The sequence below is a fragment of the Phocoena sinus genome, chromosome 14 (assembly GCF_008692025.1).
Source record: "Phocoena sinus isolate mPhoSin1 chromosome 14, mPhoSin1.pri, whole genome shotgun sequence".
In the NCBI taxonomy this organism is placed as follows: Eukaryota; Metazoa; Chordata; class Mammalia; order Artiodactyla; family Phocoenidae; genus Phocoena; species Phocoena sinus.
In genome coordinates, this window is record NC_045776.1 from 50,555,834 (window position 1) to 50,568,357 (window position 12,524).

Here is a 12,524-nt window from a genome sequence, read left to right on the forward strand (position 1 = left end):
AGGTCCATTAAAAAAAAAATTGAGAATCACATTCAGAGCCAAACAATGTACAGAGAGGGTCTAACATAAATGTAGATACTAAATATAAGTGATTTCTTTTCCAACCCCCTCTGTGAAAACATAAAACTGATGTCATTTATTCATGAAAACCTTGATCAATGAGGAAGATGAGACTAAAGAGATTTTTAAAAACTCTGAGAAGTAAAGGTTGTATCTATAAGGTTATTTAGATTATTTATTTAGATTTTGGTGAGGCATTCCATTCAGTGTGTCATGTACTCCTGCTTATGTAATACTGTCAAGATCTGGATTAAAGGAATACAGAAGACACTGATAAAATGCCACTAGAAAAGGTGACACAGATGTGGTCACTCATCTTGATGACTCAGACACTAGGTTCCAGAGGAGTAGAAAGTTGCTAAATAGAGAAATCTATTTTTGTTCACAAATTGGAAGTTCATAACATTAGTCAATCCAGAGAAATACAACTAACTGAATTTGAACATGTGGGCGGAGAAGAACTCAAATTGTTTGAAAACTGCACTAGGAAGAACAAGTATGATGAAAACATGTGAAGAGCTGGAATAGTATGATCAGGTGTTTGTATCTACACCTGATAAATTAATTTTTAGTACGTGGCAAAGGAAAAGATATTTGTAGTCACCTTGAAAGGAATTCACTACTGAGTAGTTCATTTCAAGTCAATGAAAGAAAGAAGCTGGAAAGTTAAAAGGATTGTTAAAATTTAGCCTTTTAAAAGACATGAACGCCAGACATTGGAATGACCTACGTAAGAGCAACTTGATTAAGAGAATAAAAATCTATGTTAACATGAAGTCACTGCTGAATGTGAATACCAAGGGAAGATGGAATAAAAGACCCGAAAGGCAACAAATCAGACTACAACTATCATATTTTCAAAACTGTAATTAGGTATTACCAAATAAAGTAATAAACAACTTTTAACTTAGAGTGCAAAATAAAAGCACCTTATTATTTTAAAGGTGCAAAAGCAAGAAAATACGACATAAACTTATCCATTTTTAAATAGTCATCTGTGTGATGGGTAAATGCTATTTCAAAACATTTTCAATAGAAAAATGATTTATAAATCAGTTCAGAAGATCAAAAAAATCAATGTTTAATACCAACTTTAACTATAAATAAAAAGAATATTGTCGTCTCTCCTGTTCTTGCTTCAACATTTATGTCTTCTGCTCTTTGCCTTTTGGAGAAAATATTGCATTGTAAGGCTGCCGTCTTTTTGGACGAGGACAAGGATCAAGGTCTTCTTTAATGTAACCTTAAAAATAAATCACAAATTTAGAAGACAATATCTGCAACATATTTCAGCATATATCCAGTAAACATCTGTCTCATTTAATGCCTTTTAAGTTCACATGATTTTTCTATTAACTGGTCGTGTTGATTAATGATTTCACTACCTAGCATCAATTTTCTCATTTATACTAAAAACAATAGCAAACATTTATCAGATGTGCTGTATACATTATCTAGGATAACACTCTCACTCCTCTGCAGCAGCTTCCACCACGCCTATTTCACAGCTGAGCTAAAGGAGACCCAGGGAAGTTTGATAACTCTGCTCAAGTTCCCAAAGCTAGGAAGTAGGAAAGCTGGCGCCCTGCCCAAGATCTAACTCCAGAACCAGAGCACTTAAGCACTTTCCTATTCTGCCTCCTGTTGGTTGCAAATGGGGACAAATGGTAAACATGAACTTTTTACTATTATGATAAATTCCAGGTGCTTATCAAAAAGACTTTTTTCAGTAGCTACTTGTTGAGATGACATGTCCCTATATTCTTCAGACTATTCGATTCTCCTAAGGTGTCTCCTTTCACGTAGTTTTCAGGGGAGGATTCTGCTCTGCCATACCCCTAGGCCGTATTAGGGGTACAAGCACAGGCTCTATCCAGACTGTCTAATTTTATTTGATGACCAAGCAGAGACATCATGTCAAAGAGGACTTGTTAATGGGGAAAGTGGAAGTATGGTAATACCTGTAAGAGACTTTGCATCTTTTAGAAAAACTTTTCTCTAAATATCTGGAGCTTTAAAGCTGCATACGTTCTCAAATTACATTAAATGTAAGTGCTGTATCTGAAGGGGCTAGTTGCATGTCAACAGTCTCCCAAACAAACAAAAGTCCTTTTTACTCAAATATGTTGTATAAATAGTTAGCATTCTGAATAGTGAGGTTTTAACATCTAAAATTCAGGGTAGTCTCTTTAAAAAAAAAAAGATGCTTTCAACGATATAACTTTGCTGGCAACTTATGTAAAGTTATGAGAAGTCATTTTGATGACTGGATAAAACAAATTACTTTCTGAAATTTGAATGATAAAGGAGGATAATGCATACACAACTCCATTAAAGTGCTTATAAACAATCTATGATTCCAATGAAGTTATTTGAAAAGTTGAAAGTTAAGCCTTTATCTTTACAAAATTGTATTTATGTCACAAAACTGGCACCCAACTTACAGCAGAAGGTAGAGGATCATGGAGAAAAAGTTTAGTGTTTAGACTCGGGTATACACAGTATTTAAAAAAGAAAAGGTTCCAAAATGTTACAATCTGTATTCTCACCTCTTTCCATACAAGTCTGAGTGGAAGGAAAACCAACTTCCCAGAAATGCTCTGGTGTGTTGGGTGGAATGTAGCGAAATCGGTGTCTTGAGCAGGAAGCCAACTTCTTTTCTCTTTCTTCTGCTGGAAAATCTGCATAATACTGATAATAAAACTGGTGAGTTTTCCACTTAGGAATAATAAATGGAGTGTTATGCTTACTGGTTATAAAGTAGAAGCTAAGAAGACTTATTCAGCATGCTAAGGAAACTGAATTCTCACTGATAGTAATACTATCTCTAAGTAAATTACTATATAAATTACTACTAATAATTAGTGCTGGTCTGTGAAATGTTTGCTCCATAAAGAAAAGGAGCCTGTATCACAATGTAAAAAAACATACTGCTTCCTGCATCAGCAAAGTCTTACAAGTAAAAAAAAATGCCAGCTGAACTTTACAGCATCCTTAGCGGTACAGCTGATTTACATACTGGTGCAAACTCTTCATCTTTCTCAGCCCAGTAACAAGAAGGCCAAGGCCTGCACTCTGAATAGCACATTTCTCAATTGTTATTTGACTATAACGTGTGTTTTGAAGTAATTTTCCTTTCACTACAATTTTTTAAAATAAAAATTTAGCTTTGAATGTTGTACGCTTCACGACTTCCCCTTTTAAACTAGATCTTTCAATTAGGATCAAAGGCATATTACTTTTTGCAAGTGTGATCATAAAGAACCTGAACTTCATGCAAAGAAAGATAAAACTTTTATGTGAAAACTATACCGGTCTTCAAGCTCTAGATCTAAAGAAAATAAAGCAGTAGTGTAAAGTTTAATAGAACACAGATGATAGGACCACATAATCCAGCTAATTCCATTTTACACTTGAGGAACTGAAAATCAAAGTGATAATTCACCAAAGATATCACCTATTAAAAGTGGCAGACTTAGGATTAGAATTTTTTTGAAGTAAAGGTTTCTAATATATTTTTGTTTTACATAGATTAATTAAAGGTTTTAGAGTATCTCTGAAACTTTTTTGGGGGAGGGTATCTTTTCCTTCATTCTCATTGCCATGAATATAAGCCTTTGTTACCTTAGCCTGGGAACTGCCCTTAGAGAATCATGGTTATCAGTCAGTGTTAGAGAAACATTGCCACCAAATTACAACATATTTGAAAACAACAGTAGGCTAGTGTAGCTGTTAACGCAGCAAGCAAGCAGAAGAGTGTTAGAAGATAAAGTCAGAGAGGAGGTGGGGTGGGAGTCTGCTGTCCTTGATAAGGGCTTTGATACCATTTCTTTGAGAGGAAGACAACTAAGCATTTTGGGCAGAAAAGTGACATGATTTAACTTTTATTCTAAAAAGATCATTTGGAAAAAAGACCATTCATTGCTGTGTTGAAAGTACAATCAGTAGGATTTGCTGATAGATCCATTACTGAGATATGAAAGAAAAAAGGTAACTGCAAGATCTCCGGTTTAAACTAGAGAAGAATGGACACATAAGAGGCTCAGAGGTAAGGTTTGACAATTGGAGATAGAAACTGTGTTTGCTTTAGGACACGTGAAATTTGAGGTGACTATTAGCCACATGTATGTTGCATATTCCACATGTGGAACAGGCAATGGGAAAAATTTAGGAAGTGTAATTGTAAGCATATAGACAATTTTTGAATACATGGGACGGGCACTTTCACTCCTGGTCATGAGGGAGTAAAAGGGAACAGAATTACTCTCTACCTTAAAAAACTGAAAAAATGTAATAAAATGCATGAAACAGTGTTTTCAGAGACTGGATAACAGCACAAAAAATGATTCCTGAGAAAAGGAAAGCAAATTAACAGTGTTTCCAGCAAAAGAGCTTTTTTCTCACTGGTAGTAATAGTTCCACTTAGAATTAAAAACTGGAGGTTTATTTAGCATAGACCATATTCCTTAATCAAGAAATCATGATACATTCATGTTATGAAAACTCATGATACAGGAGGAGGTTTTGCTTGTATCGGCAAACTGCTTTCCAAAATAGTGATCTCAATTTACACTCCCACTGTTAGTATATGACAGCATTTTTCTCACCAAATGCTTACCGGCACTGTAACCTATTCATACATAACTTTAATGTGCTTGGTTATCAAATTCTCTAGCCATAGTTTTTAAGAAGAAAATTTAAAAGGGGAAGTAAATTGCTGGAAGCAGGGATCCAAGAGCTAAAGGATAGCAAGGGAAGAAATAAAAACAGTAAGTTTCAAAAAGGCATAGAACCTGCCTAGCACTATTTATTAAGAGGACAATTAGTACAATCTACTTCAAGATATATTATCTAGTCCAAGACACCCAATGTATAAAAGGAAAATACAATTGTGTTTTAAGGATGAAGTAGAGCCTATTCATCACATTTTGTTTAGAAAGGAAAATGGGGAAGAAGAGCTTATGGTTGTACCAGTTATTTAGAAAAAACAATTATGAGTACATCTCATTTCCTGAGAGTGCTGGTGTTTAAGTAAAAAATAAAATAGCCAAGTTTCCAACTAAAATGTCAAAATTTCGCCCAAATAGTATATGTATTAGAGCCTCTGCTGTAACGTAACACAAGGTAAAAAAATTAAAAGATATACAAATGAATATAGAAAAGACAAATGGCACAAATGTCTTAAGCTGGAAATAAGAACTACTGCTTAGGCTCCAGATTCACTTAGAGAATCTAAGAGAAATTGAGGGCTTTCGTTTTCATCTATATCTCTCAGGTCCCAGCCAGTATGTATAGTCTATGTATTCATTCTGTTATTCCTGGCTCAAACTTGTTTCTAGATACAAAAACGGTTTGTATATGTGATTTTTAAATCATGTATATAAAGCCATCTTTAAAAAAACCCAAATGACAGTATTTACATTAGTACTTACAATTTCACATTCCTTACATGTGTGTCCAAGCAATTTTCTTCTTTCTTCTTTTTTCCGGACTACCTCAATATGAGGAAAATTTTGTAAGCTAGTCTCTCTGGGGGGAAAATGAATTAAATTTATCTGTTACTATAGAGAGCTTTGGTTTAGGTTTTAAATTAGCAAAGGTGAGCATCCAGAGGAGAAATAATCCCAAAACATTCATTCATTTTATTTGAAATGCTTCCTCAGAATGTGAAAAAAAACCCAAGCATGTCTTCATTCACTCTCCACTGAAATATAAAGTATTTTACATATTACATAGTATTTTACATATCAGGTATTTTTATAGATATTTTTCTCTAACTGAAAAAGATAACTATTACTTCCTATTTTTGCCTCTGGCTGGCTGAAAATAATTCAGGTAAAATATAAAATAACCTAATCGTAAAGGAATGCTGTATTAATACAGCATAATGCTGTATTATTAAACTCAGGAATTGCTATTCTATAACATAACTGAGAGAATTCTGCCTGTTAACTCGGTTTCTAGTACTAAAAACCCATAAATCAGGGCTAACCTACTCCTCCCTAAAGAACAAATTCATTTGTTTGCATGTCATTTACTATTCTCTCCAACAATTTCTTTTGTTACTTAAATTCTTCAAATTATTAGGCACAATTATCATTTGTGCTTGTCCTTAAAAACAAAGATTCTATTGTGAACCACTGGAAACCTAGGAAGGGTCAAAGCCACTGAAGTATTGATTGATGAGGTATATAGTTCTTTGGTAAGAAAAAGCAATCAGGAAGCATGGAACATTTCTTTATTAATATACCTGCATCCTACTTTAAAAAGCCCAATATAGAAAACTCCAAATTTACAAGTAAATGAGGACTTATGTAACACCATATACATTTGTTTATAATAGAAACATCACCAGTGAACTTAAACAGTCTGACTCACAAAAACTGGCTTTTAAAATGACCTGTTGGTAACACATCTACTCCTTTGAGGTATTTTGATAGTGGGCAAGTACTGTTCTTCAAAAAAAAGCTTTAAATGCTCTATTTCAAAACGTATCAGGTTATATAGGTCCTTTTTGTGCTTAAATCCAACAACTCTCTGGAGCAACCGGTAAATTAAAAAAGACCAAGAAACAACAGATAAAAAAATATTGCCATGACTATACTTTCTTTCAAATAGTTTATGGAATCTTAGGTTTACATAGAATATAATTTAGCCATATCCTTTCCTCTGAATCTGTTCTGTTTCTGTAGTGTACTATAACACAGCAGGGAATCCACTAGTAGACTGGCAGTTGCAGTAGACATCAAGCATCACCTAAAAGGTTACTAAGCTTCTTGTACTATCCCTACATCTTTACCCACGTGCTGCATCTCCAGCTATCTAATGGTTTTAGAATAAATAAAACTACTCATGTGTTTTTTTAAAAGTTAGTGAACCTATGGGACTTCCCTGGTGGTCCAATGGTTAAGAATCCACCTTCCAATGCGGGGGACACAGACTCGATCCTTGGTCGGGGAACTAAGCCTCCGTGCCAAAACTAATGAGCCCGCACGTCTCATCTAGAGCCCAAACACTCTGGAGCCCGTGCGCCACAACTAGAGAGAAGCCTGTATGCCACAATGAAGATCCGACACAGCCAAAAATAGAAAAAAAAAAAAAAAAGTTAGTGAACCTGTATTAGAAACATCTGAAATGATAGTTCTTACTTTGCAATCTTACTTCTAGGAATCTATTCCAAAGATGCACAGGCAAACATTTGAAAAGAGAATGCACAAGGCTATTCACTGTAGCATTATGCATGCTAGCATAACTGTAGACAACCCAAATGCTCGTTGCTAGGGAATAAGCTATGGTACAAACAACAAAATACCATGAAATTAAAAAAAGAAATGAGGAATATCACTGTATACTACTATGAGTGATTTCCAGGACATATATTTAAATGAAAAAAGCAAACTAGAGAAAAGCATATATAGCATTCTACCATTTGTATAGAAGAGAGAGTACAATTATCTACATCTACATCAATTTCAAGATATATAGATAGAAATTTGCTTTTACTTTTTAAAATGGATGGAAAACCATAAATTTTTAACAAATGGTTATGTGTGTAGGAATAGGAAGCTACCAAAATGAAGGGGACTTCAGAATAGAAGACAGACTTCTGAATATACCCTGTTTTACAGCCTCTAGTATCATATACATAATTTCCTTAATTTTAAAGAAAGAATTAAAGATAAAAAGAAACAATTTCTAAAAACTCAAAAGCAAAATAACACAAACATGGATACTGGGTTGGTGGCACAACTACAGTGAAAATAATTATCCTAAGTGACCTGAAAACACAGTGATTTGACTGTACCTTTCTGATGGGATACATCGTAAGGACAAAAAGACTCAAAAAAGTCTTAAACCATTTTCATAAATCATGTTATTCATGATAGTTTGAATTATTCTGAGACTGTTCTGTGGAATCAAGTTAAATGAAGAATGATGTTAGTGGCACTGAGAAGTGGGATTTTCAGTAAGCGGGGAACTAGATACAGATGTAACAGAGGAGGTTACAGAGAAATCCTGTAGTCCTGAACTTGAATTGAAGCTATCAGTATGAACACATGTAGTTTATCTTAAAAAACAAAATGACAAAAACTTTACTTCTAACACTGTCCACCTAAAAGGTCCAGAAACAATGGCTAACTGGAGCAATGAGCAACCCCAGCAGTCAGACTACGGCCTAAATACTGTTAAACTAGGGCTCCTGGAGAAATGACAGATTCCAGCCTATGGCAGGAGCCTAGAACAGCTTCTCATACCAGAGCAAGGAAGCTATGAAAGACAGCTAGAGTAGTGTCCATTCAAAGAGGCTTCTGCTGGGCAAAGATGGGACAATCTGAGTATCATAAGGGTGATAAATACAATGGATTGAAATGCATCAAACATTTAAATCCATTAGTTCATAATCATACTTAAGACACTCTCTAGTCACATTTGAGATGCTAGGGTACTATTTCTTTGGAAAACTGGTGAATAAAGGGAAAGAATTAATCATTTAGCAACAAAATGACAGCTCTTATCTATTAGAGTCTTACAGGCAACAGTAGAAATTTATCTTGGCCTGTCAGATTTCTAAATTCTTGACCAAAGTATAAACAATAACTTTACTTATTGAGTGACTGAACTTGCCCATATCATAACTTAAAGAAAAAAAAGGATAAAAAGTTTTTTTGAATAAACTGCTATGCCTTAATTCACTTCTAGGATTAACAGTACATGACTGAAAGAGAATTTGCATATTTGCATAAAAGGCAGAAAGCAGCATTATGGTGTAAAATCAAGATGCTTAAATTTTTCTTTTAAGTTTAAAAATTCTCATAAAATAATTCTGAAGCACAGCCTAAGGCCTGCCACCCAAAGGCTATACTATATACAAGTTATGGTATTCAATAAATTCCTCAAGTTCAAATAAAGTTCACAATAAAATAGGATAAGAATAAAAATACGTTATAATGAAGCAGAGAAAATAACTGTCATCACTGTCCAAAACAGGATAGTGGTGGTAAAAAAATTTCCTTATTTTAAAAATTTGTCATTTTTATACTTGAGTTCCATTTTTGTTATGGTCATAAAGTAAATGGTATAGATTCTATTTTAACCAAAGTAGCAATTTTAATAGGTCAGAGATCCTCTGACAAACATAGCTTTGTGGTACTTTCAATCACATTGCTGGTATTAACCAAGGCCAACTTACCTTTCATCATCTTTAAAATATGGCTCCACAAATGTTTTCTGTTTGACTTTATCTTGTTTATCACCAGGAGCTGTAAACAAAACAATCATACCACAAACTGAATGTAGAACTTACTTAGAAATAATTCATTTTGGGGAAAAAAAGGACATATACCAAAACTTCTATTTTTATTGGGTTTCATACTCTGGTCCCTAGGCAATTAGTTTAAATTTTCTATAATTCCTTCCTTTCTTTTTCATCTGCATAATAAGGAGAGTGCTGATTATCTCACCTAAGAATTGCTAAAGAGATAAAAATCATAACTATAAAAGTATTTAAGACTTCAAAAGAACTACTCAGATGCCCATTATCATCTGGCACCAAACAACAATAACATGGCTTTTAATCTGTTCACTTATTAGTCCCGTTGATTTTTATGTGTCTTTAAGGTAGCTGATAACTAGGAAATAAAAATATTTTAAAATTTAATCAAAATATTGGTGACAAAATAAGAACTAGAGCTCATGGACGTGAATCCCGAGTTGTCTAGACTCAAATAGCTAACTGCTATCATCTGTTCAAATAATCAAAATTTACTGAGCATTGTGCTAAGTTCTGGACATAAAATGTAGAACAGGAGAGACCAGGTCTCCTGTCCTCATGGAGTTTACATTGCAGTGAGGGAAACAGACATTAAGCAAGCAGACAGCTAAGGCTACCTGAACATGTAAGGTAATAACTGATGAATACAGAGAAGTCAGCCGTGAGAAGAGGTATGAATGGGGAATGTTCTAGGTAAAGGTCCTCGATGGCAAAAAGTTTGGCACATTATAAGAAGTAAGAGGAGGATAGTGTGGTTGAGATTTAGCAAAAAAGGGAAGTGTTGGGGAAGATGAGGCTGGGGTGGGGGTGGGGTGGGGGGAGTGGGCAGGTACCAGATCATGATGGGACTTGGAGGCCAAGAGGAGTTTGAATTTTATTGCAAGTGCAGTGGGAAGCCACTGAATACTTTTAAATATTATCTACTTTATTGAGGCATAATTTACATACACGGATTTTAAGTATACTATGATGAATTTTGACATGTATATTCCAGTGTAACTGCTACTACCCAAATCGAGACAGAGAACATTCCCATGAAAGTTTCCTATTCTATTGTTTCTCATGCAAAAGAATGTTCTCTTATGTCTCTCCCCTCCCCAACAATCACTGATTTAATTTCTATCACCATAGCTTAGTTATGTCTGTTTTAGAGCTTCATATCAATGAGATTATATAGTACGTATTCTTTTTCATCTTGTGCATTTGTCTAGCTCAACAGGTTTTGGAGACTGATCCATGTTGATGAGTCTAGTAGTTCCCTCCTTTTTGTTGTGAAGTAGTATTCCATCATGAGTATACCACAATTTATTCACCTGCTGATGGACATTTGGGTTGTTTCCAGTTCTGACCTATTACAAATAGCACTGCTATGAACATTCTTGAACACATCTTTCTGTGAACATGTTTTCATTTTTCTTGGGTATATACCTAGGAGTGGAATTGCTGGGTCACAACACAGGTATATGCTTAGCTCTTACAAAAAACTGACAACTTCAATAAAGCTGTTAAAAAACCCCTGCTGAACTGTTTTCCAAAGTATAGTCAATTTTCTACTCTACCAACAATGCATGAGAGTTCCAGCTGCTCTTCACACTTGCTAATGCTAGATGTTAGCAATCTTTTTAACCATTTCTGGGGGTGTGAAGTGTTATCGCCATCCCTGACTGTCCAAGAATGTTGATCGTCTTTTCATGTGCTTATTGGCCATTCAAATATCTTCTTTTCATTGAAGGATTTTTAAGCAAGAATACAATCCAACTTAAATTTAAACTAAATCACTTTTAATTCTCTGTAGAGACTGGGCTAGAGATAAGAGATACATAAAAAGATCAGTTAGGAGGCCTGGAATAGAATAGGTAGAGATCAGAGTGGCTGAGACCAGGTAGAGGCAACAGAGATGGAGAGAAGTGAAGTGTTATGAAATATATTTTGGAGATACTGCTGCCAGAGTATTAGACTGGGCATGAAGGTCAGGTGAAAGAAGTCAAACATTTCCATCTTTAGTAAATGGGAGAATAGTTACTGAGGCTTAATGAAACCCAGAAAGGCAGAGGAAGATCAAATATGGGTAGAAAAATTAAGATTTCTAATTGGAATATATTAATTTTAAGGTGCTTGTAAGATGTCCAGTATATAACTGGAATAAAGTCTGAGGTTCATAAGAGAAAGGATGAGGCTGGTAGTAATGAATACACTGAAACGTCTTTTTCACTTGTCTTACAGAACAGCACCTACTCTCGTGTTCTTCCTACTTCATAGGCTGCACCTCCTTCTCAGTTTCCTTTGCTGGTTTCTTCTTTGTTTCTCTGACCTTTTAAAGTTGCCATACCCTAGAGGTCAGAACTTGAAATACTCCTCTTTTCTATTTATATTCAATTCTTGGGTGTTCTCACTCAGTGCCATGACTTTCAGCTCCATCTACTTGCTGTTCACCTCCTGCCCACTAAATCATTTTCTTTTATTCTGGATTTTCTGTCCAAACTTGACACATGTCAACTGCCTACAAACACCTCCCCTTGAATATCTAGTAGGTACTAACATGTCCAGAACTGAGCTTTTGATATCCTGCCCAAAATCTACTCCTTCCTATGAGGGAAGACTAGGTAGAATTTTGTGATATGGGTGTCTAGAAAATGAAATAAATGGACAGAAAGTCCTAAATTCTATGCCTGAGTGACTGGGAAAAATAAAAAAGTCTGAAAGTTCACTTGGTAGGAAATAAATGGAACTTGGTTTAGATATCTTAAGTTTAAGCTGTTGAAGAGACGCAAAAGTAGGATAACTAAGAAATACAGGGCTGGGATTCATTGCAGAAGTCAAACTAGAGATACAGATTTGGAGTTTTATTTTCAGAGGTAATTTAATAAAAGCATGAGAGAAAATGAGTATGAGGAAGAAAACAGTGTCTTGGGGATACGCTAGGAAACAGAAGTTTGTAGAGATCAAAAGAGCAGTGCAGCACTGCCAAAAAAGTTAAGTAAGAAGAAATTCTGGGATGTTCAGTGTGAAAAACTTAAAAAAAGATAGAAATTAAAAATTATACCTTATAAAAGAATATATATATATATATTTTTAAAGTGAAACCAATTTGCAAAGGATTTTGGATCCACCAAACAGGATTCATATTCTTGGGGAGTAAATGAATTGAACAGTTGTGAATTTTTTTTTTTTTTTTTTTTTTTGCGGTACGCGG

At 34.7% G+C, this 12,524-nt stretch overlaps 1 protein-coding gene across 3 annotated transcripts in view; it reads right to left on the minus strand.

The window, feature by feature from the left end:
- Nucleotides 1-909: 909 nt before the first annotated feature.
- The window catches only part of RBBP8 (RB binding protein 8, endonuclease), an 82,518-nt gene continuing 70,903 nt past the window's right edge, over nucleotides 910-12,524 (minus strand). For 2 of the 3 annotated variants that reach the window (XM_032602362.1, XM_032602361.1), the window contains 4 exons: nucleotides 9,251-9,320; nucleotides 5,493-5,589; nucleotides 2,610-2,751; nucleotides 1,135-1,303 (listed from right to left, as the gene is read on the minus strand). In XM_032602362.1, the coding sequence (XP_032458253.1) occupies nucleotides 1,206-1,303; nucleotides 2,610-2,751; nucleotides 5,493-5,589; nucleotides 9,251-9,320 (407 nt within the window). In that variant the 3' untranslated portion in view covers nucleotides 1,135-1,205. Of the gene's footprint in view, nucleotides 1,304-2,609; nucleotides 2,752-5,492; nucleotides 5,590-9,250; nucleotides 9,321-12,524 lie in introns of all 3 variants that reach the window. The other variant, XM_032602360.1, reaches the window with a different exon arrangement.